Source organism: Amphiura filiformis, chromosome 12 (genome assembly GCF_039555335.1).
Source record: "Amphiura filiformis chromosome 12, Afil_fr2py, whole genome shotgun sequence".
Classification (NCBI taxonomy): Eukaryota; Metazoa; Echinodermata; class Ophiuroidea; order Amphilepidida; family Amphiuridae; genus Amphiura; species Amphiura filiformis.
Window position 1 is genome coordinate 38,956,171 of NC_092639.1, and position 26,604 is coordinate 38,982,774.

General features: G+C 35.8%; 1 protein-coding gene across 3 annotated transcripts in view; it reads right to left on the reverse strand.

Annotated features, from left to right (window-relative positions):
- Positions 1 to 26,053, reverse strand: part of LOC140166172 (dihydropyrimidinase-like) — a 125,523-nt gene extending 99,470 nt beyond the window's left edge. For 2 of the 3 annotated variants that reach the window (XM_072189570.1, XM_072189569.1), the window contains exons 1-2: positions 19,237 to 19,362; positions 11,647 to 12,593 (exon numbers count right to left, since the gene is read on the reverse strand). In XM_072189570.1, the coding sequence (XP_072045671.1) occupies positions 11,647 to 12,495 (849 nt within the window). In that variant the 5' untranslated portion in view covers positions 12,496 to 12,593; positions 19,237 to 19,362. Of the gene's footprint in view, positions 1 to 11,646; positions 12,594 to 19,236; positions 19,363 to 25,966 lie in introns of those variants that run through there. The other variant, XM_072189572.1, reaches the window with a different exon arrangement.
- Between the last annotated feature and the right edge of the window lie 551 nt (positions 26,054 to 26,604).

Sequence of the window (26,604 nt, forward strand, 5' to 3'; positions counted from 1 at the left end):
CCAATGCATCGTTTTATGAAATTGGTGTTATATATGGGCTTGGCCTCTGTGTATCCGTAGGTAGTCATGCTTGTTGGTAATGTCATGAAATATGGGGTGATTTCTGCCCAAAAAACATGATTAGCCATACACACCAAAAAAGGTGAAATTTTTCAGAACACATTTGCAAAATTGTAAAAAAGAGTGTTCTTCATCTGTGAATCAAGTAAAATAAATGAACATATTCAACTATTCATCATGCCCATACCGTAAACATTTGCCTAATGGCACACTTGGCTCCTGCATTGGGGTAACTTTCATATGCAAATTGAGAGCTCCCTCCTCTGAAATCCCGACAAGATTGAAGGTTCTGTGCCCTACTGGTGGGAATTTTACAGGAGGGCACTTTTAGGTTGTGCCTAAAATTCCACTTATGACAAGTGATTCAATAACGCCATTAGGCGAATCTTTACGGTCACATTGCTCTAATGCTCTAAATGTTTATTTTGAGAAATAAAAGTATGCTAACCTTAATCAGTTTTCTAGACTCGTTGTACACGTTTCTGTCAAAAAAGGCGTATCTTTGAATATCATTCCATTTGATCCCAAAATGGGGCATTGTTGAAGGCAAAAACTTTGCAAAATCATAAAAGAGGGAAATTATTCCCCTGGAAAGTTTGTGAAATGAGATACTAAAGGGGAGTGCCTTCAAGTTTGCCGACGAGCAGGCCTACCCATGGATGCACAGAGTGTGGGGACCAGTTATATGGCATGCATGTGAAAACAACAAGAAAAGTTATTTCCAATATATGTTGGAAGTATTTTTAAAACAAATTTCAGTATACCACACTAAAGTCTGATTCAGACTCCACATCGCAGCAACTGATGGGTACCAATCATTTTGATACAGTCTGTATTTCATCATAGCATCTAACACTTAACTTAAAAACAGTGCAGAGATATCACAATGGGACGATACACTTATTATAGACATATTAGTCTTTCTTTGGCCCAATTGTTAAGTGCATCTATTATGATGTAGTTATTTTCAAAATTTAAACAAAAACCTTATGATTAAATTGTAAACAGCACTGACGGGTAAACAAACAATTAGTAAATACGCTGACCCGACAAAATAATCTAAATTTGAAATTCTACATGCCAAAATAGTACCCGACAAAAAATGTGGACAATAAAATGTAACTAATCATGTAATGGCAAGCATGTCTGCGATATGCATTAGATTCTAATATTGGTATCACCCCATCATGCACTGTTTAAAGGTTTAAAGTATGTACACTTGTCCATTTTTACGAAAGAATTCTGGTTCTCCAAGAAAAGGGAACCAATTTTTGCTCCAACTATGGTCATGATTCTTCCAAATTTGTACGGATTTGTTACTCCAAAGTCTAAAGTGATTTTCCGGAGTTCACCAACCTAAAGAGGTCATCAGTGTGACTTTATTTTCGGCCATCTTGCGCGGGTAGATCAATATAATTACCTTCAAGCATAAAAGAAATCATAACCTAGAGACCAGTACACAGATTTGCACCTAAGAAAATAAAGGGAAATGCAACCATATTGATTTACCTGCTTTTACCCACAAGATGGCGAAAGGCTGACAGCCCCATAACTTTTCATATGGAAGCACAAAAGTTTGTTTCAGGTTGTCCATTACGAGTTTTTGAGGTCAGTTTTACTGTATTTCATTATTTTATTTGAGAATCCAGTAATTTTTGTAATTTTATTTTCATCCACAAAATGCATGTAAGAAAAGCAGGGACTGCCTTTTGAGGAGAGCGAGAGCAATTGCTCTCCTTTGCTCTCCTTAAATCTGATATAGGAGAGTGATTTTAGCTCTCCTTAGTTGACTATTGTGTAAATGCATTAAATAGCTCTCCTTGAAGGCTCCAGATGAGCTATTTAATGCTCTCCTGCAAATTCCAAAAGACAGTCCCTGAAAAGTGACCCTTTCATTGTTTATTAACACAACAAAATCAATAATACCTCCCAATTAAAAATCAAGCTACATGTTTTCTATATTTTTTAAAGTTTTCTATTTCATAACTTATACTTTGCAACTGATTTTACCATTTGTGACTTAATGAAAGAATGCCTAATCTGAAATAGCTGCCATATACACATTTAACCATTTCTGCATTCTATATTGTACAATTATGACACCTGGCAGCTATTTCAGATAGGGCTTCCTTGAACTAACCCCCACCATCTTATTTTCATACAAAAAGAAAAAGAAAATTGCGAACTTATTTATTCCAGTTTCTGCTGGAATTTGTTGCATTGTGGGAGGGTTATTGTTCCTCATCTGCATCAGACCATTTCCCCTTACCTTTACACGCTACACACGTACAATTTACCTGAACTAATATACGCATCAGATGTGATAACATTTGAAAATGTGATTAGCTTTTCAAAATGCCACAAATAGACCAGACGGTGTAGCTTTGATGTGTACAAACCTCTACTTATAATTCTATATATACCTTGTACTTTAGAGCCTACAATGTTGTAATAAACACGCTGTCATATGTCTTTTAGTATGTTAGATGGCTTTTAGGGTTATTAACAAGAAGAAGTAGCTTTTGGATTAGGAAAGTCAAAGCCACTAAACTTATTAAAGGTGTTTTAAAGGGCTGTTTTTCAGCATTGGGCAAGTACAGCGCTGTACCTGTTTAGGGTGTCAAAAACGCCAAAAATCAGGAAAAAGGTATACTTTTCCAAGCAAAATACTTGCTTAAGGGTACCAAAGTTTAATGGCAAAATAAAAACGGGTGAAATAGGCTGTTTGGCTTCTATCAGAACACATCATAGGGTAAAACATCAAACTACTTATATTAAACAAGAACCTGAACATGCATTTTTACTTTCTTAGTGTTAAAAATATGCCAAAATTCTTGTTTAGGGTATGTTTTGCACATGCTGAGTAATACTCATTTAGGGTGCGTTTCGAGAGTCCATACCTGAGCATGGTGTCCATCACGTAATGTAAGTGCCCCCCAGATATAATTCACTGCCACCATCCCACTACAAATGAACAATGGGTTAATTTACTGTTTTGTGTTGTTTGTCTTGTTTCCCTGTTCCCAGTAGTGTGGCATGTGGCAGCTACACCCGGGGGGTACTCAGTACAAATGACCATACGGGGACGTGCAAAATATGGGTAGCATTTTCGGCCTTTTGGTACATCAATGACCCCTTTTTCAAAGCCTATTTTGGTATATGAATGGGTCCTTTTTTTTCAAAATTTTCTCAATTTTTTTCGGAAAATAGCCCAATTTTTCCTTAATCTAGCCAAAATTTTCAAAATTGTCCCAAAATTTTGGGAAAATTTGCAATAAACTAAGACAATTTGGGTTAAATTCGGCCGAAAATTTTGACTTTTGGTATATCAATGGGTCCAAATTTCTTTAAAAATTGGTATATTTATGGGTCCACTTTCAAATTCTCAGCGGCACGTCCCTACCAAAACCAAACTTGAGTACCCCCCGGGCAGCTACATCTTTCCTCCTTGTGATATGCTGGCCATCAGATTTTTAAAGAATTTCAGGCCTTGACCATTTTTGACAATATTTGACTATTTTTGTCATTTTGCGATATCATACCCTTCGACCAGAAATTTCAGGGTGAGGCAGGAATCACAAATTTGCCTAAACTTATGCATTTTTCCCACCAATAGTGGAAATTTTCTCTTAATTAATGCTTGTAGGCAAACCCCACAATTTGGGGGAAGGGAGAGCCAGAGGGTGAGCTACTAGATGCCTCATTTGTCTTTGAGATTGCCCTATACCAGGCCTTCTCAACTGGCGGCGCACGCGCCACTTGTGGCGCTTAAAGTCAGTCGAAGTGGCACACGAAGTGGCGCACGAAGTCCCGGCACGAAGTGGCGCACGGTAATTTTAATCATTTTTTCACATAAATATTTAACAAAAAAGGGGTGAAAATACCCAATTTAGGCCTTTAAAAACCTTAAAATCCAGGAGCTTCCATGGGCGCTGCCCCCTGGACCCCCGATAAAGCCTGACCACTGCACCGTACCTGCTATGTGCCCACTTTAACTCAAAGTCCTCAGGCTCCCTTATCATGTTGGCACTTCATGATCGCTGAAATTTTCCAGTTGGCACTTCAAATAAACTAGTTGAGAAGGCCTGCCCTATACAGTTTGTGCTCAGCACTCAGTCATTGGCTACTTTGTAGCAACTTGTTCTTCATGCCCACTATTTTAATGTGTTCAAATTTGATGAACTGATCCAGTTTATACATCAACCCCTCAAAAGCCTCTTCCTGAGAGAAAAGAAATCTCACTTTACCAATCACCACTGACAACAGCTCTATCCTCCAATACACTTACACCTGTATAACAAGTATCCAATATAAATACTAATCAAGATGCAACAATTAACCTCTCATATCAAATTCCATGACACGTTAATTACAGCCTTTAATCAACAGATGAAGAAACTGTGAACCACACTGAGTAAAATGGTAACTGATGTCAACTGATGTAACTAAAACTTGGGCAAGTGCTGTTCTGTGTCATTGCCAATATTCATAAGCTATATGTACATGCTAATACATGGTTTTCTTTATTTTTTCAGAGTCCAAAATGTTTCCTTAGGCCAAAAAAAATATGTTTGGTTGCCCTCAGCAACTGACCAATAAAATTAAAAATATTGGGTCTTTTTTTTACAATCACTTTTTTAGAAGAAACCTTAAATTTGGACAGTATCAAAGGAAATTTTGTATTATTTTGTTATTCACTGTATATATTTTTTTTTTTTAAATTATATTTGATCAAAAACAAGAATCGACTAAAGACCAACCTACCGGACCCTCCAAAATTTTGTCTTGGAAGGGCAACCAAACATTTTTTGTGGGGGGCTTATCATAAAACCCATTTTGCACTTCAGGTGCCAGGTGCATTTGAAATTGAGTATTATAATAATCATATTTAATTTTTTACGATATTAAAACACCTTTATTAATTTGAACACATCAGTAATGTTACATATTCCAAAATCCAACACCATAAAGTTAAGAAACTTTTAGAAAGCTTAAACAATATGGAACACAAATATTGACCTTCTGATTAAAAAAACAAAAAAGCGCAATGACCTTGAAATATTTAACTTAGACTTGATTATTACCAAATATGGTAAAAATCAAAATTTTCAACATGCCCAATGCTACTTATAAATCAACAAATTATATAAAGGTAAATGAACAATTTAATTAATTTAGGATCAGGTAAACACTTTTATTAACAGATTAATTTTGGCTTTTTTAAAATAAATATTCATGGAAAATATGAAAATCAGAGTTATGAGTAAAAACCAGAAAAAAATGTGATTTTTATCCAGAAAACAGACAAATGACATTAAAAAATAATATCAGTTCACTTTGCACATTCAATCTACTCATTTCAATGCAACAGTCAACTATCTACAGGTACTCAGTTGGATAAATGAAGTCGTGAAACTACATACACTTAAATCCCTTTTTGCAGACAAGTGATTTTCTCGCAAGGAATATTTGATATTTACATCAAGACATGCAAAAGTGCTTAAGCCGAGATGTCACTACTCCAACTGAAGATGTGTTTGAGCAAATACTGTTACTGCCATTACTAAATATAGCTCAGCAAAATTAATTATTAATATGAACTTTCTTGAGACACTCTATATATTTCAATTGCAAAAACAAATTCTTGCAAAGACTTTTCAACTATTGTTTGTTTCTTTTGGATTCTTCTTTGCAGTGTCAAGTTTACAAATTGAAGACAGAAAATGCATTTTTCTTTGTTTCTTTAAGTATCAATGGCACTACATTCTAAAATGATAAATGACACACACAAAAAGCAACAGGGAAAGGCACTTTCAGTGACTTGTCTAATCATGAAAGCAAATAATGGTACCTCTGCCATTTAGTCACTGTTGGAGGCATCTCGATCTCCGTCCATATGAACTTAATACCAGTGGCGTAGACAGTGGGGGAACCTGAGGATCAGTGCCCCCCTCATCATGGATGTCGTTGCATCAGATGCCATTGGTACAATTTTGTATGCACTGATTGTGCACTAGGAAACAAAGACAGTAGATGTGATCTCACACCACCAAATCAGAGTCCCATAGAGATATGTGCTAAATTTGCCTTAAGAAAACGTCATTTTTTTCTTCACAGGAGCGACTCAGTTTTAAGCGACAGCTATGATGGTTGAAATCAGCCCTTGCCTGATCCCTCTGGCTGGGAAAAAATATAGGTTGACCGTCATTATTTTTTACGACTGGCCCTCAAAGTCTACGATGTCTGGGAATTTCCTATTTTTCAGGCAAAACCATGCCGGTGTTTCTGTAAAGAAAAGGCTGCTTAAAATCATTAAAAGTTATTCGATCTCTCCCATCTGTGGTACACTTGCAGGAATTAATATTACTAATCATGACCAATCCAAATTTGGCTAAAATTATGCAAATTTCTGCTCATTTTAATGCTTAAATTCAGAATCAATGGGTTTTTCTGAGAAGTGAAATTCAAGGGCGCACAACCATATATACTATTTGGTGGTGTGAAATCTGAATGATGCAACATGTTTCTGATTATCCTTAATTTCAGACTATTTTAATCTAATTAACTTATTTTTAGCATAATTTGAGCAAGAAGCTGGTTAAAAAAAAAAATTTCAAGCAGAATCATTGTGTCTATGACATCTGCTATCTACTGAAGATAGCATTGTGATTACCATGTTAAAAATTCACCAAGACTTAGGCTTTCAGCAATTTACAGTCAAGAGGGACAAGTAACCAGGCAGACACACAAAAACAAAGAAGAACATGACCACAATGTCTGAATTATAAGTGTTGAATTATATGGCCTATTAGTGAAATCTTAAGTCTACCCCCCCCCCCCCATAAGCTTACCTGATCCATGGACACATTTTATGAGCACCAACCAGTGCCCTAGCCCACGTGCCACCATATACTGATGTCTTCTACATCTGGCACTGAGTCATTGCATACCATCATGATTGTAAACATTACCTGGGTTACCAGTAGTGAAATCATAAGCTTAGCCTACCCCCCCACCAACACACAAACCGTAAGCTTACCTGATCCAGGCGCCTATTTCATGAGTTCCGACCAGTACCCTAGCACTATACTGCAATGTCTTCTCTATCTGGCACTGAGTCATTGCATGCCATTGATGATGTAAGCTTACAAAATATTATGATTACATTGCATGGGCCTAAGTCACTCTACTGAAATGGAATCTTTCACTCAAACACACATTTTGGGTCATAAACTCACCTTAGCACTGGTATATTAGTAGCAAATGTTGCAGTTCTCTTCAATTTTAGCCTTTAATTACATAAATTCAGTCAATGCACTTCTTCGGTGAATCCAAACATGAATTAGGCACAGGGCTAACTTGCTCAATCAAAAGTTGAGACTCACACACACAGCTCCATTCAGATCTCACACCACCAAATCAGAGTCCCATAGAGATATGTGCTAAATTTGCCTTAAGAAAACGTCATTTTTTTCTTCACAGGAGCGACTCAGTTTTAAGCGACAGCTATGATGGTTGAAATCAGCCCTTGCCTGATCCCTCTGGCTGGGAAAAAATATAGGTTGACCGTCATTATTTTTTACGACTGGCCCTCAAAGTCTACGATGTCTGGGAATTTCCTATTTTTCAGGCAAAACCATGCCGGTGTTTCTGTAAAGAAAAGGCTGCTTAAAATCATTAAAAGTTATTCGATCTCTCCCATCTGTGGTACACTTGCAGGAATTAATATTACTAATCATGACCAATCCAAATTTGGCTAAAATTATGCAAATTTCTGCTCATTTTAATGCTTAAATTCAGAATCAATGGGTTTTTCTGAGAAGTGAAATTCAAGGGCGCACAACCATATATACTATTTGGTGGTGTGAAATCATGTAGTCCAAATACTTCTGTTTTTGCCTATTTACGTTGCCACATTGAAGAATATTGATATATTGATATATAAAAACGCAAACGCCTATCTGAAAATTTTGCTCTTGAATACACTCGACAAACAAAATATGGGTCAACAATTTACAACCTCATCGGCAAAAAATATTTCCATCGGTTGTATGCAGGTCCCCTAAAAGCCCAACTCCATGCACTGATTTTAAGACCTGCTATTTCTACCATTTCCACATTGTATATTAAAACATAAAAAAGGCTTCTTCTGAATTCATACTTATATCCAAGACTTTACTAAGATATTATAATTTAACAGAATTCAAATTGAGTGTTGGTTTAACCTTTTTTAAACCTAGTGGTACAGTGATGTTCATATATCATGCATGCACACTTTACAATTCAAAATAACCAGGAAACTTCATCCAGGTGCATTTTGCTATAACGATAGCAGAGAAGAAGCTTGAATTTACAAGTTGCTTTGCATAACATAAAATAATGCAGGGACAATGATATTGATGGCAATTCTCAATCGCGGTTTACAACACATTTCAGTGGCTTTGGAAGATTTTCAACATACACCTCATGCACCCAAATTATTGGGAGAGAGCAGAGCCCCAGCTAGCCAGCCTCACCAGTGCCTTCCATCATGAGGCACTGAACTGAAATGAAACCATTATTGCGATCTAGTGATAAATCACATAATTTGCAATTCTCCTATTAGGCGACAAAAATAACTTTGTTTTACGGGCAGGCAGACTTTTCAAGTAGGGTCGGTCGGTCAAGAATTATTTTTCTGAGACTAAAATGACCAAAAAACATCACCAAAAGCTTGAAAGTCTGGCAAAAATTGAAAGATTATGGGATTTTTTTTAAATCGCCTTATGGCATAAGCTAGGGCTGCTAGGAACATGCAATTGCGTCATTTGCGGCGCAATTTGCATATTTTGGCTCCAAATGCATTTTTTGACGTTTTGTGAAAAATTGCAACAACAAAAAAATTAAAAATCACAGATTCGGAGAGTCCCTTGACCTAGAGTGAAGTACTGCAATCATTTGTGCTAGAGTAAAAAAAATTGAAAAAATTACCCCAAAATTACAAGTTTGTATCCAAATAGTTTTCCTCTCATAAATCACATGAGGACACAAATATCATTTTCGCACAACATATTATTACAAAGCTTATGATTCTATCAAAATTGTAAATTGAACATTTCCAATATAAAAATGTGCCCTTTATATGAAATATCATGGCAACATGAGGAGTTGTTTGTTTTTTATTAAATGAATGCTGAACCAAATGTGCATGTAACATTAGCTTAGCATCATACCATTTGCGCTAAATGGAAGGAAGTGCAGGCTGCAGAATTTTTCATTTGATCATCAAACTGACAGGAACATCATCAGGGATGCAAATAAGTCAAACCCATGGGCAGGGGTTCAATTTAACTGGTGTTGTGGAGCAAAATGCTCCCCATTTTGGACAACCTGCTACACAAATTTCAGCTTGTATAGCAATTTTTTTACAATGTAAACATATGCTAATATTATAAGAACATCGCCTAAAAAGGTTTTCGCTAAAAATTGCTACACAAATTTTTCAAAGTAAATCGAACCCTACCCATGGGTAAATCCAGTGAAAATTGAGCTTAAAAATCATATTTTACACAAATGGCTAAGTGCGACTTATAGAAAATCTATCAAATCTCAAATAATTCAAAATATCACTTTCCAAGTCTATTTTCTGTAACTTAAAAATGTTTCTACCATGGAGCAGGCTAACTCTAAGACAGTCCCTGTTGAGCCAAATCAAGGCAAGCTTCTTCTTTTTCCACCAATTTTTCTTCACCAAAATTTCTCAATAACCTCAAAATGACTTCCAAAACCTGACAGACCCTTCACATTGCATTAACGAGTTTAACTTTATTTGGTTTGGCCTTGCAAAAGTTGAAATCAGATTCCACTAAAATGGCCCAATTTAAGATCTTTTTTTGGCTTATATTAGCATCTTTTAACATCTACAATAAAGATTGAAGATAATACACAAATAACACACATGCAAAATAGATTGAAGATAATACACAGATAACACACATGCAAAATATACAAGCAATTTTCAAAAAGGCTTTTTATTGACAAAATTGAATTCAGGAAAGGAAGGAAAGAGGATTACTTTTCGATACATCTGCTATCGCAACAGTTTTTCACTTGATCATAAAGCCTGGAAAAGCCACATGAAATTAATTTGTTGGTTACCATCGTCCACAGGATTTTTCTGAATTGATGAGGGTGGAATGGGTTTTTTGGAATGAAAACTTGGCATTGCTAGCAAATAATAGCTAATCCTTCTTCCATCCAATGAGAACATTATTTGAAAATTCAGAGGGACAGAATACAACAAAAACTCCTTTAAAGTAATTCATGATACTTAATTAACTTTTTTATCATCATAATGAAATGCTGGAGCTTTAAATCAAAAGGTATGCTTAGAAATTGAAAATTATGTGGGTGGGGATGAAGACAAAACTAGAGCGGTTCTCGACTTGCGCGGTTCTCGACGCAAAGCGTCGGCCGCAATGCCTCCACCTTGACGCGTATCATTTTAACTGGTGCAATTTCACTAGGAACTGGCCATCTCTAGTGGACAGTGTAGGTTTTTAGAAAAAGTGTAACAAATGAGAGATCCTTGACTCATTTTGTCTTCATCAAAATGGTTTGATTTTGGTACCAGAAGCAAGGAAGTATTTTGATACTATCAGAGTGGAATGTAAGGCCAAAAATGACCTTCCAAAAAATTTAACTTTATATGTTGACTGTACCCACCAAGTTTCATGCCCATACGACAGTTTTAAGTTATTTGACCTCAGATGACCCCTGGGTGACCCCGGATGACCCCAAAATGACCGTCCAAGAATCTGACTCTAAATGTTGACTGTATCCACCCAGTTTCATGCCCATACGACAGTTTTAAGATATTTGACCTCAGATGACCCCTGGGTGACCCCTGATGACCCCCAAAGACCGTCCAAAATTTGACTCTAAATGTTGACTGTACCCACCAAGTCTCATGCCCATACGACAGTTTTAAGTTATTTGACCTCAGATGACCCCTGGGTGACCCCAGATGACCCCAAAATGACCCTCCACACAATCTGGTTCTAAATGTTTACAGTACCCACCAAGGTTCATGCCCATACGACAGTTTTAAGTTATTTGACCTCAGATGACCCCTGGGTGACCCCGGATGACCCCAAAATGACCCTCAAAAAATTTGGTTCTAAATGTTTACTGTACCCACCAAGGTCCATGCCCATACGACGTTTTTTTGCTAATTTGACCTCAGATGACCCCTAGATGACCTTGGGTGACCTTGACCCACTAACCAAACCTACTGGAATTTGAAGACCGCCAATGACCATCCCTCCACCAAATTGCATCACTGTACATCTTATCAGTTCCGAGATATTGCACCCGCAAGCTCGGACGGACGGACGGACGGACAGATGGACGGACGGACGGACAACCAGGAAACATAATACCTCCGGTGGAGGCATAAAAATACATTTTATACACCCTATATTTGGCTCAGGTATTCATGCAAAATACATGCAGACATCGCAATTGCACCATACGGATATAACCACAACCAATTTCCAACACACAGTTTTGACAAGATTTTTGAACATTTTTGTATACATTACCCACCCAGTCAACAGGTTCTTTCTTAGGTTTTGTCTCAACAGCCGGTCCATCCACACCATTCTCCGATGATTTAGACGGTTCTGCTTCATCATCAGAATGCGTCAGCGGATTAGCACTGTGTCTGGGACTGCGTTTAGTGTGATCTGCAATCGTATCAAACACAGGTGATGGATTTTTGGTCCTGTTAGCTTGAGTTTCAGACACTTCAAGAGTACTTTTACCACCATCTACTCTGTCAAACAATGGCTGTGCGGCAGACTCTGGAGTGGTTTTCTTTGGTGAATCGGTAACTGTTGCAGGTGCGTCTGTAACATCAATTGGCACATCAGTAACATCTATTGGTGAATCGCTAACATCTGGAACATTGGCCGGTTTAGCTGGCTTCTTTGGTTTTTCAGAGTCAAACTGAAGTGAATTACCACCCCCTTCTACTGTGGCGAAAAATGAGCTCTTGGGCTTTGGGTTACGTCTAGGCGATTGGTAAACATCATCTCTGCCATTATTTCTTTTCGGTCTACCTTCTCCACGTTCAGAAGGGAATTGGACTGTGTCGTGTCCACCAGCTTCAACTGTGTTGAAGAAAGACCCCATTGGCTTGCGAGGTCTTCGTGGGGAAGCGCTGGAATCGGGAGTGCTTGTGCCGGAGCCGGATCCTCTTCTTTCTTCTCCATTTCCGGATCCTCTTCTGCCATTTCCATGTGTCTCTCTTTCCTCTGAAAACTTGAGTGAGTTTCCACCTCCTTCGACTGCCACAAAAAAGGAACTCTTTTTAACCTCTGGTTTGTGCCTGGGTGACTGGTTGACACTCTGGAACACAGATTCGCCAGCTTTTATTGGCAGTTTGTCAGCCATATTGGATTGAGATCAGAAGATGTCAATAATGGTTGCAGTTTTGATTACAATTTCACGCTGTGAGAATGATTCGTTTAACAAGTCCACTACTCCACAGGCTTCATGATGTAAGTGCATGAAACAAGAAAGAAAATAATAAAAATTAGTTAGAAAATCTGCAGGAAATAAACCTGGCATCTGATCATTTTGAGCATCCATATAGCATTCCTTTGCATAAACCTGGATTTTGCTCTAATCCCAAAAATCTTCCATCATGTGACCAACCTTAGAATAAATCACATTTTGGGGAGCTGGAGTAAGATCCATGTTATTGCAATGCCTCTGTCTCTTAAAATGACAAAGGACGATCATGCACTATTAATTTCAATTGAATTTTTGACAACATACACAACTGGAATATTGTTTTAAAACTACATCCAGCGAGCAGAACATGGATTTCACAGCAATATTAAATTGGCTATTATTGAAAGGCATAGAAGCATGCAATAAAATATTGACATTGTCACATAGACCCTCTGGACATGTCATTGACTGAATAGTTCATACTATTCAACTTGCTTGACCATTGTATGCTGGAAAAATTCCAGAAGATGGCTCTATACACAATGATACAGGGGGTTTAATGACCCCCAGCCCCCCCCACACACACACACTCTTTTAAGGCCTTGTCAGCCTTAAAACCCAAAAGTACAGAAATTTAAACTTTTTGCAGCAATTGTTTTTTCCCCCTGAAATTCACTTTCCCCAATGAAAAAATCTGGCTTTATATTTGTACTTTTTACAGTTGACATTCATGCAATATACCTCACCGAAAAATAGTTTGTAGCTCTACCATTGGAATTAATACTTTGAAGTATACTATTTTCAATTCAATTGTGACACAATCTGGTCCATGGAGGCCAAAGGAGGCATTTTTGAAAATTGAAAACTATAGGCTATTACCTAAATACAAACATTAGACTACATGTATTATATAATGATAACACCAGAGGTCTAGTACACTTGGTTCTTAAGTTATGACATTTTGTGATGTCTATTTTCTTATGTGTTTTATTGCCTTTATCTCCCGGCTTTATCTCAATTTCAAATCTGCTGACTTTGGTCTCCATTGACCAGATTGTGTCATCTTTTCCTCTGTATGCACTTGACAGGTGTTCATTTTGTATCTCATTGCATTCGTTTTCAGAATTTATCTGGAGTTCTCTGTGAGCTTCTGTGTGAGATACATTTAAATGTACATTTGGACCACCCTGTATAAGCCAACACAAACCCACCTTGTTGGTAAATTGTAATTGTAAAAACCTCCTGTGTCATTGGCCCCTGAACATGTTTAAAGCAAAACTTTCTATGTAACTAGTTGGCAGTTTTGTTTTAAACATGTTCAGGGGCCACAAACACATAGGAGGTTTTTCCTGTCCAACAATGATAGTAAAATTTGTTAAAACACCTGTCTTCGTACACCAGTTTAAAAAGTCAACTCTGATAAAACAAACTTGCCCTACTTCTAAACCAAACATGACATAATGGGATATTCCAGTTGAAATCCATACACCCCCTATGGAAGACATGACCTTAATCTCCCACACAGGGAGTGCAGATTTCAAATGCAGTCACCCATTCAAGTAAACCCATTTGAAATTCACACTCCCTGAGTGGAAGATTAAGGTCATGTCTTCCATATGGGTATATAGATTATAGATTTTGATACCTGGAATAGCCCGACACTATTAAAGTTCCACATTACTATACACTGACTACATGATGCAATATTAAACTTCAATGAATTTTTCAACAGACTATAGTTTCTATTGTCAACCAACATAAATAATTCAACATTTTATATAGCTTTCAAATTTCTTTCTCCATCTCAAATGTGATTCCAATTCCATATCACCTGCCACATGACCTCCTTAGAAAACAAATATGAGAAGATTGAGGTTGGGTTCTCCCAAGATGTTTAAAATTCAGTATTCCTCCCTTGCTTTCTTGTTAGCTTGGTGCTTGCAAATGGGAACAAATATACTAAAGTATTACCAGACCTTTGTACCCTTTTTCAGAGGTAGGGAAGCCAACTTTTTAAGGGGGGCAAACTTTGACGAAAATGGTCAAAAATGGGCTAAAAAGTACAAAAAGGGCTTAAGATCTTAAATATCAGGGGGGCAGCATCCCACAGGGGGAGGGGAGCTTTACACCCCACCTTGGCTACGCCACTGCTTATGACCATAACGTTATTTTGAGCCAAATACATGTGACAAAAACCTAATTATTCATAGAACCATAGAACTGAAACCACATTGAGTAAAATCATTTTGATCTACTATCCAAGTAAAATAGGCCTAGGCATAACTTAATTAAAAACAACATATATTCAAAAGGGATGCCAAGGCCAAATATTTAAAACAATATATTTAAACCCACTGCTGTTACAACAAATAATATGAAACGTAAATTAAAAATAATAACGAAACACATGACCTTGACTGAGTATTGATGTTAGAATACTGATTCATAGATCTGTCTGGTTTATTGGATATAACCAATAAGATCCAATTCATTGAACTTGAGCTAACAAAATATAACCAAATTAGGCTATTCCAGTTGAAACCCCTACACCCTCTATAGAAGACATGACCTTAAAGCCATATTATAACATTTGCTGAGGAAGACGCCTCACTGAATTTTTAAAATTCCTTTTTTACACGATTAAATTGTACTTTATTAAACCAATATACCCTGCAAAAATCAAGACTCTAGGTGCTGTAGTTTTGTCAAAATCCGACATTTTGAATAAAACGCCGGAACCGGCGCTTTATTATTACGATGGAATTATTAGTCGAACGCATACACAATGTTCATAACACACAGTACGTACAGGGCGCATGGGACGGTGATATACACAACAAAGGGTCGTACCACAACATGACCGAAGGAGTGGTGCGTATTACATACATGTGCGCTGGTAGTAAATTCCAATTTTCTTTGCTTTGCAGTAGTTGTTCCGCTCAAAAATAAAAGGGGATATATCTGACAGTAAAAGCTAACATTTTATGGCAAAGAAATGCTAATCTATTTTGTTTGAAAATGTTATAATATGGCTTTAATCTATCTTACACAGGGAGTGTGAATTTCAAATGAGGCTACCTGAATGGGTGACTCAATTTGAAAACTACACCCCCTGTGTGGGAGATTAAGGTCATGTCTTCCATAGGGGCCATGGATTCAATTGGAATAGCCCAACACAACACCTATTATAATGGTATCTTCTATGACATCACATAATGTCTTCCCTCATCATTAACCATTGCCATAAAGGAAAGGTTGTCTTGGGAATGCCTAGAACGCTAACTATTCATTTGTAGCAAAGCTCTATGGTAGGCCTACATTTAAAATTTTGTTCATTTGTTGTTTCTTTGCTTTATCTTTAAAAACATGGAAAATGTGAGCCAACATCCAATGGGGAATAAACAAAGTTAAAAACCTGACGTTTCGAAAAGACAAAACTTTACTTTTTATGGAATAAAATTAGAGACCTACTCTCAAAATAAAAATTGTAGAGAGCAGCTCTAACAAAACAAAAAGCCCCCTTTTTAGCCCTCAGCAACCGACCCTAAATCCTGAAAAATCAGGGTCGCAATTTCTTTCTTCTTTTTTTGAATGCTGATTTTAACAGGTATGTTCAAAAAATCAACGTTTTTCGCTTAAAATTAATATTTTATCAACAGCCCAGTCTTAAATTAATTATCTAACAAGTATCCAGTAGTCAAAATTAACAAATGCCCCTTATGGAATAAGCATTATTTAATATTTGTGGGAATTTTTAAAAACTGAAGGTTTAAAAAAAATTGATTGACAGACCCAACTTTCTCCGTTTTCCCACTTGAGTGCAACACAACAATTTTTTTGGCCTAATTGTTGCTTTATTTTTACCATATATATATGCTATCTTCACATAAGCATGATAAATGTCAAAAAAGTATACAGAATCTATTTGATGGCTTGATCAAAATCGATTTGTTCAACTACAATTTCAAATATTTCTTGAAATTATTTTATATATGAAACTATTAAACAACAAATGTAACAATTTATATGCATGGCTTCAGCTTGCATGCAAAGCTCAAAATGCATTTAAACATGACATGTGACATCACAAAATCAATTACCGGTAACCGTTTTATTTTTCACAACAAATTTAATATTTATGGTTGTTTTGGTTGAAATCTGAAATTTTGTTGATATGGGCAAATCTGGTAACAGATTTGGAATGTAGGATATTTAATTAATTTCTAAATTAGATTAAATCTATATGAAAAGTCAAAGATTGTCCTACAACTGAATTTAATAAACTGATAAACCATATCAATGATAATTGCCCCAAATATCTTCTTTTCTTGGTGTAAGTGCAGAAAAATAACTCGCTACAAAGCAGAGATTACCTAGCAATCCAGTTGCGGTGACTCCTTAGTGGAGGCAAGGTGGAAAGTTTTTGCTAACATGAGTATAAAGTTTGAGTAGAAAACGCAATGTATTACCGTAACCACTCGGGTATAAGCCCACCCCCCTAGATGGCAGATTTCACTCAAAAATGGGGGTGGGCTTATATCAACCGGGGAGGGGCTAGTACTTGAATTTAGAAATAAGAAAAATCATCCCATTTGTATATGCCCAATGTACCAGTAATTTCTATCATCTATGTCAATTTCTTAAAATTCTAAGTGTGGAATGTTAATTATCAACTGATATTTTTTATATTTGTTCTTAAATGTGAGAGAAAGCATTGATTTGATTTAAGAACTTGGCCAAAATTTAGTACTGGGCTTATAGCCGAGTGCACCCTTATTCCCAGAATGTTTTGAAAAATAGGGGGTGGGCTTATACCTGAAGGTGGGCTTATACCCGGGTGGTTACGGTACTTCTGGTAACACACCTTTAACGCAAGCAATAAACAACAATTTGACTCTGAAAGCAATAACAACAATTTGACCAATTTGTTTTAACCTAATTGCTTAACATTCATATTGCTCCTCTAATTCAATTAAGTCCACAATTTCTTTATTTCATCTGAAGAATAAAGATTATCAGTAATCAATTTCATCCATGACTTGACACAATTCAATAAAGTAAGAAGAACCAATACTAATGTCTGCAGCAACTAAGGTCACCATTAACGATGGTATCTTGGTTACTTAGCCTGTAAAGAACGCTGTAATATTACAAATATTAAAATTCACATCTTTACCAGTCTATCTTAAAGGTGCACTTGACAATTCTGCAACTCTGTCTGTTTAATATGTTCATCAACACCACATCAAAATTCACTCCATCAAGGGTCCCAGCCTTTTTAATGGACACCTTTTTTTTTTAAAGCAGTCTACTTATTAACCCATGTACAAAAATCATCCTCAAATGGGGTCAACACACCGGATGCAACTTGAGCTGGCTGGGCAGGTGATTTTTTACAGCAAATTCATAGAGCACCGTAAAATTGAATGCGTTTTGTCAGTTAAGATATCAATTTTGTTATTTTTTGTCACACATTATGAAACAATAGTAGTAAAAAATTAACATGTTTTCTGTCCATTTTAAAGGGCCATCATGAGATTTCACAAAACTGCAGCCCTTGGTCCAGTTTTTTAAAGTTTGTCCATAATGCTAATTAATCAGCATCTGAATTGGGTTTCATATGTACAAATTCATAATTTTGTAATAAAGTTCCAGATCCGGAACTTAATTCCCCAACAATGTTCAATAGCAGATAAGATTAAAGCGCACTCACACTATGTCTCTTATTTTCAATATTGCAGATCATTTTTACTTTTTGAAATTAAAAAAGAGTGAACTTAACTTCAAATAACTATTTTGGCTGTAGAAATTATATATTAAGCTTCCATGAGATACAGATTGAAACAGAAAATGCTCTTATTTTCCTACAACTATTATGCCTTTCATAAGTAATGAAATGACAAGGAACTGACACATTTCCAATTATGATATATGTCACAGCTTAATTTAAACCATTTCCAAAATTGCAAAATTGCAAAAAACCTTTCACTCTCAGGATGATCATGATGATACACAAGCCTTCATAATAATTTGGACTGTCATATGGAGGCAGCCATATTGTTTACCTGTCTAACCACACATCACCAAGCAAGGTGACTCATACTCCAGCTGATGATATGATGAGCCTCTGATAAACACACAACTCTTGAAAAACATGACAGAATCTTAACAGAAATCAATGCTTTAATGAAAAATTTAACCACCATGTTATTTTAGTTGCTTTTTGTACATCACCATCACCAGTGAGCGCAAAATTCTCATTTTAATCGGATTCTAATAAGCTTACTAAATGTAGTGTCTTGTAGACACATGTTGGGATAGACACATGTTGGGGTATCATTTGCATGCACATAATGTTCATAATGAGAAAGCACTCACAAGCAGGCTAGATATACTGAATATGCATGATACAGCATAATATGTTGTCGCAATATTTAGTAATGAAAATATATCGTTAAGATCAGATACTAATTAGTGTAATTAAACACCAATTTATGTCTCATCTGTCAAACCTTCATCATGCGTCATTGATACAATAATATGACATTCAAGTCCAAAACTATCATATTCATTTCTTAAATTAAAACAAAAATTAATTTTGTTGCAAAATTTACAAAAATATTATACATTTTGCTTAAAATTCACTGAAATATACATACAATAGAGCCATACACTCACCTGTGTCGTACACTCCTTTCCTGTCAGTAGCAGATACACTTGGTGTTTCCCCAAATAACAAGCTTGTCACTATATCCTCGTGGCTTCGATCACACACGCTTGCTATACGCCTATAAACAGGGGGACACTTACTCAGCAGTATTGCATTGTGGGTAACAGCACAATCTGGTGGCGCAATCCGTGCATCCATGTATGCATAAGTCGATGACTAGGCTACAATGAGTGTGCCGTGCATTCGGGGTAATTAATACGATGTGCACACGTACAGGTCGTCTTTACTTGAACAGAGCATATACTGCACAGACTTGATAAGTGGCTTATTCGCATAATTTTGTATGAATCGTCCTGTGCTTTGCTCCGCTGCATCATATTCAGCAAGTCTGGACCAGATGTTTACATGGGAGATGGAGCTTATGAAAATTCTTTGTCTGTATGCTCTGCTGTTATTATTTTCATGATTGATAATGATAATATTGCTGATGGCATTGACTGGGATTCTCAGTTATGGACAAAATGGAATATGAATAATTCATGATGTCAGTTGTTTCTGGACCCTCGAGGTACTTGACATAGAAATTGCAAGGGACTAAATGTTTAAAAATTATGGGACCCTAGGAATGATGATTTAAAAAAAAAATGTACAATTTATAGCATAATGCTCTATTTATCAGATCTGTGATTTCATTTTTTTTCAGATTTTCCTCTTTTTTCCTAAGCATAAAAAATAACATATATTTATTTTTTACTAATATACTTTCAACTTGCCAAAAAGTTATTATCATTAATAATTTCACAAAATAATAATCAATTTAGTCAAATTACCTGCAAACTGAATACTAAAAACACTATTCTAAACATCTCTTGAACTTTAATGTTGCAACCATTTCACGAACTTGAGATGTCAAATGTCATAACAACATAAAGATTCTTCACTTTCAAATAAAAATTCTTCACTTTCATACTAATTGATTATTTCATATTTTGAGACTTTCTTTGGATTTACAAACTTTCTATTCAATTTGAGACAGCAAAGCTCAAACATTATACAAAACCCAATACCCAATCAATCCAATCAATATGATTTTCTAATTACTCCAATACCATGCTTCATTAACCAATAATCTCATTAATTATTCATTCAATTCCAATTATTATTGCTATTGACCAAGAAGTAATTAACGTACACACACAGACTAATATCACACCTTTGTGGTACAATCGTCTCGTCTAATCATATGCGATGCACCAGAGGGTGAGCGTCGCGACTCGTCTGCAGATTGATGGATATGAATGAATATTAAGAAGCAACCGAATTCCTTATCAGTTTGAACCTCTTATAATATTCCTGGGTGAAATGACATCGTCAGACGTTGTCGTCAGACGTTCTCAAATGCAGACAGTGCAAACTGCGGCCAACACCCTAATTCTAAATTTGCTTGAATGCGAAAAATCTAAGCAAGGATTTGAGTATAAAATTTGATTTTAGTACCATATATGAATTATAAATTCACACTTACGTTTGATGATAGTTTGATGCATGAATCAGCTTTAAATGTAACTTTTTGAAAACATATGCCTGAGGCACATACTTCAATTGTGTGCTCCTAACAAAGACTTACTCAATATTCATGAGTTCCAAGCTTATAGGAGGGGCTAAAGCCACTTTATTTATCTTATTTGCATAATATATTCAATTTAGGTCAAAAAGTGCTTAATAAATATTCATTAGGAGATGATTTAATTTCTAAGATGATGTCATTGTCCAAATATACCACCGGTTGGTAGATGAAAGTGTAAGACATCATGAATCAAGCGTAGTAGATGAAGAATGCAATGAATAAGTTTGCATTTCATAAATTTGTGTGAGCCATGATGACTCACGATACCTTAATGGTGGAGATTTCTATCTTAAGGGCTTAGCAAAATGGAACTGTAGTTTTTTATATAGTTTTATAAGATTTTTTTTTTTTATAAATTCAAATATCTGAACAAAGGAACCTGTATTAAGGTTAGCAACTATTTTCAACTGTTGCGATTTGGTAGTTCACAGCATCTTGTGAATGGTAGTGAGCTTTGGCAAAAATTGCATTGACCATTTCATAGCGAATGCGTAGAAGAATTCAAATATCACAGATATACATTGTAGGTCCTGTGGTTCTTGAGTTATGCTGTAAAGAGGGCTGAAACAACAACACTTTTGCAAAATGTACATAACTCATTAACAACAATAAATCAAGCACATTTTCAAAGCACATGATTTGTAGAATGAACTTTTGCAAAACATCACAAAGTATTATTTTTCAATAATATATTGATTTAAATAATGAAAATCAATTTTTTTTGGCTGCTTCGACCAAAAATACATTGTGTACCTTAAGGGGGTACTACACCCCTGGCCAATTTTGTGCCTATTTTTGCATTTTTCTCAAATATTATAGTGCATTGGTAACAAGTAAGATATGTATATTATAGGGGCAAGGACTACAACTACTGCACTGAAAATTCAGCAACTGAAGGCAAGTAGTTATAGATTTATTGATCAAATATTGGTTTTCCCTCATTTTTGACTGTAACTCCACAACTGTTGTCTGTGCTGAAATAAATTTCCAGTGCAGTAGTTGTAGTCCTTGCCCCTATAATATACATATATTACTTGTCACCAATGCGCTATAATTTTACAGAAAAATGCAAAAATAGGCACAAAATTGGCCAGGGGTGTAGTACCCCTTAATGTTTTTAATACCAAACTTACTTGGTTGAGTATATTTTGTTGTAAATATTGGGTGATTAATCCACATAATTTACAAATCAATGAAGTGACCATTGTATGAACAATATTCAAGTAAAATCATGAAATCCCCAAAAAGCAAATATAATTCATTTCAATTTCACGACTTCCACAAGAGATGATGCTATAAATTATGGTTCTATGCAAGACCCTGTGGTACCAGTTTCAACTCTTGTAATTCCCTTCCCCTAACCAGGGACACTATTTTATTCACTGGTGGCACCAGGAAGGGCCCCACCAACATTTGTACCCCAGTCAGAAACAAAAAATCACAGAAAATCCTACTATTTGGGCAAAAAATGCCAAATTTTAGGCCAATTTTTAGACCCCCCTTAGATTTCACCCCCCCCCCCGGAAAAAATTGGTCACGTCACATGCATTTAATTTCATAATTCAAAGAATATAAAAAGCTTATAGAATTTCAGTTGACAGTTAAGTTCTCAAAACTGCCCACCTTGTATATGTATTAAAATACATGCTATCTTCATTAGATAGCAGATATTAGCCACACCTCGGATTGAAAATCAACTAATTACCTTAGTCATCAAATTATGCTCAAAATAAGTTAATTAGATGCAAATCATATTAAATTAAATAGAAAACAGTCAGACAAATTTTGGACCATGTACAACCACATGCTAGAAATGTACAGATTTCAAAAATAGGACAGTCACCACTCACTTGACTATTAAACATGTGTATTACTTTTTGGATAATATATTTGACTGACTATAGGCCTAAATGAGTTTTTGCCATTTTTGCTGGTTTTAAACAGTTTTTGGTCAGCAAAAACAGAACCTTGAGGTCAGGACTAAGTTTTGGTAAAGGTTCAGAATCCCTGGTTTTAAAACTTAGTAGGGCCTATTATCCCTGGTGTCATTTCTATACCCTAAATAAGTATTGTCATTATGTTACTTAACTTCCAAAGCAAATAAATTATAAATTTTCTTGACTCCAAACTCTGCATTATATACAACTGGAAAAGCACTTTAACTAGATAGGTCAGAAAGTTCACCTGATTTCTTATCAATTTTATCAAGAGGGCCAATCTGAGAATCTTACTCACCTCACCACACTGACTCTAAAACAACTTATTGAATATGATTTGAAATGACTTTGTACTCTAGGTCGGTAAACATGAGTAAGGTTTGATCTTTCCCAAAAGAAGTCCTCCAGAGGGCTGAGCTTTCGTAACTCTAGCGAGCGGCATCTTTAGAGCGAAGAAGAGCGTGACGATGGCACTCGCTAGAGTTCCGAAAGCTAATTCCTCTGAGAAGGACTTCTCTAGGGAAATATCAAACCATACTCAAGTTATTGAATACTAACAAAAGTATCTTTTCACCATTAATGATTGTATCACTGCACAGTTACTAATTATTGATTATTGCCCAATTCTGACCCATCTATTGTTTGCCTGACAATACGTCCTTTGTTTTCCAATGACCTTCATTAAAATCGATAAACATCTCCTGATACACAGTGTATCTGTTATGCACAGAGCTGCAGAGGGTGCACAGGGCCTATGTAGACTGGCCCTTGTGTTATCTCAAATGAACCTAAAATATACATGTATGATTTATTAGCATGATTAACAAGATAAACTTTTTTTTTTTTTTGCTTGTTTTAGATAGGCCTACGGGTATTCACATTTTTTATATGCAGTGCATATAAAATGGCCCTTTTTACAGTGAATCTTTATTCAACAGATGATACCCAGTGGCCCTCTAAGAGGATGCAATATTATCATTGTTACTGGATAAGCTGATGATGATAAGGCCAAAAAAATAAATTGTTTGGTTGCCCTTCCAAGACAAAAATTTGGAGGGTCGGTAGGTCGATTCTTTTTTTTTTTAAATTTTTTATGGGCACTTCCTCCATTTTGAAAAGGCTAGTATTGACAAATTCTTGAATGCCAAAAATGCTTGCCTCCCTCAGTCTGCCAAAAATCATTTGCCCCCCCCCCCAACCTTGGCCTACAAAAAAAATCTTTGCCACATGCTTTGCACAGCAAGCAGGAAAATTTGCATTTTTAAGCATTTCAGTACTGTTTTCTAAGCCTTAAATTTTATTTAAAATGTGCCCTATGAATATGCCCTATTAATATGTGCCAAATATTGCTTGCCCCCCCCCCCCCTTGCAACAAATTGCTTACCGGCCCCTCCCCTGGAGAAAAAATTCTTAACCACCTATTTTACCCTCCCCAGGGCTCATAAGGCTAAAAAAGCCACCAATCGACCCAAAATTGGTCACAATTTGTTTTGTTTTTTTAGTTTTTAATGGCATAATTTTAATGGTTTTTGTATTACTTTTTCTGTGTGTAAATTTCATTTCAAAGCTAAATTTGGCCAACAACATTTTCTTAAAGATAAATTCATTACTAGTACTGTAAACTTGTTATAACATTTATAACTGTCCATTCCTGCATCAATATTTCCAATAAACTTTGCCTGTAAGTATTCAGTCCTCCTATTCAAATTGAATCCATTTCTATGGTGTATCATGCGTATTGAAGGTCTGAAATATTCATTTATATTTTCACATGACCAATGTTCATTGCCTACAGGTCTATACACTAGCGAGTCATTAAATTAATATATATTTAACAGTATTTGTTTTTCACCTAATTAATGTACAGCCCCAAGAACTCCTATTTTTAAAACTACCTCCTTTGCCTGATAATCTTGTTTAAAATTCAAAGTTATACATTCATTTGGATTGTTAAAATATAGACACTGCTTTAGGCCCTTCACACTTGATTATTAGTTTCCTGTTAAAGATTTTGAAAAAGGGACGAGGTGACTTTTAATTATTAATTATTAATTATCTTTTATTTTCTTTATTTAGTTTGAACTATTACAAGCAACTATTGACTCGTTTTGACTAGAGCGGGCATTTAATTATTTCACAACAATATTTGATTTTATAAATAAGTGAAGGTGGGGTTGTACTCTTTGTTCATTCATCATTATTGTTGATATTATAAAAGTCAGAAAATGGCAAGTAGAAGTAGTTGAAAGTTATTTTAAAGGAGAAAATAATTAATTAATTATTGAGATTTTCAATTTTGGACGCGGGCGGTAAACAGGAAACTAATAATCAAGTGCGAAGGGCCTTATGGAAAACACACATTTTGAAATTACCAATAATTAATATATTTTGACATTTTGGTCAGCATGTCATGTTGACCCGTATTCCACCATATATAAGGAGTATAGCGCTGCAGCTTTAGAATTTGTATACATTAAAAAAACTGTGGATGGCGCTACACAACTCAACTGGATGAATAATAGCAAATGTATCAATTCGCTTGCCAGCAGCAGGGAGTCACATAGCAGAAATAACACTGCTGATAGAAAATATAACAGCTCCAGTCAGGGCTCAAGAACAGCGCTAATATTTGCCATAGGCCTTTCATTCACACTATGTACATGTATACTATGCAATCATGGTGTAATTCAGGTTGGCAAAGAGTTGATGTGACGTGAAGTGACAATTTTTGCGCAACATTTATTTTCGTGTTTTTTTGTGTCAAAGCAGCTTCCGTGAAAATAACAATGTGCAAATATATTGTAAATAGTTCAATGAATGGAAGCTTTGAATTGTAAATTTAACACAAGTAAAACAGTTAAAATTTGGCAAAAGTATGAAAAATTACACCACGCATGAAATTTTCAAAGTGCGGAGTCAGTGAAACCACATCCATTCCATACCAAATAGATGCGGAACTTCCTCTTGCATGTCAATGGAGATGTGGAAGTTACTAGGCGTGATAAGCTTTCCTAGTTTGAAGTTTGTCAGAACCTTTAAGAAAATTACAACAAAGATGCCAAACACCACAACATATCCATGATAATAAGTTGCAACTTTTGGATAACTTGTATGCACATTATAAACGATTGACACAGAGAAATTAATTACATTTCAAGTCAACAATTCACTTACCATGTTGTTTACATCCGTCGACATGGTACGAGATACGGTTCCCGACAGCTACTGGATTATATGACAACGTATTGTATGATTGTTACTTCTTGAATAATTATAACTAGAACCAGCCAAATTCCCAGGTACCAAAGACACTTTTCCGGTCCTAAAATGCTTTTACTAGTTATTGACCACTACTTATTGTTCTGGACCATAGCCTATTTAGAGGCTAAGCCCAGGATATTTCAAACTTCACTTTTGCAATAGTGGCGCTCATCTATCCGATGGTGCGTCCACAACACTTATATTACAACAAATAATTAAACATACAAGAGATAATCATCACAAATTAAAAGTACAAAGTCTCCCCGGGCAAAGTCTCCATCAAAACATGTCACATATGCCTATGCAAATAGGCCTACAATGTTTTTTAGCGATTAAACACTTTTCTAAACACATTCTTGCCTTCACTTTGTAAGCGTGTTTAAATACTAAATTATGTTTAGCGTATTGATGGATAATGTTAAGCCATGAACCACACCACTCCACGCCATAGGCCTACATAAATTCTCCCAGTCACATTTCCCCAATATGAAATTTAAAAAAAGTTAAATTTTAATTTCTTTTAAAGTTTGGCAGAGGCGGGGTTCGAACTC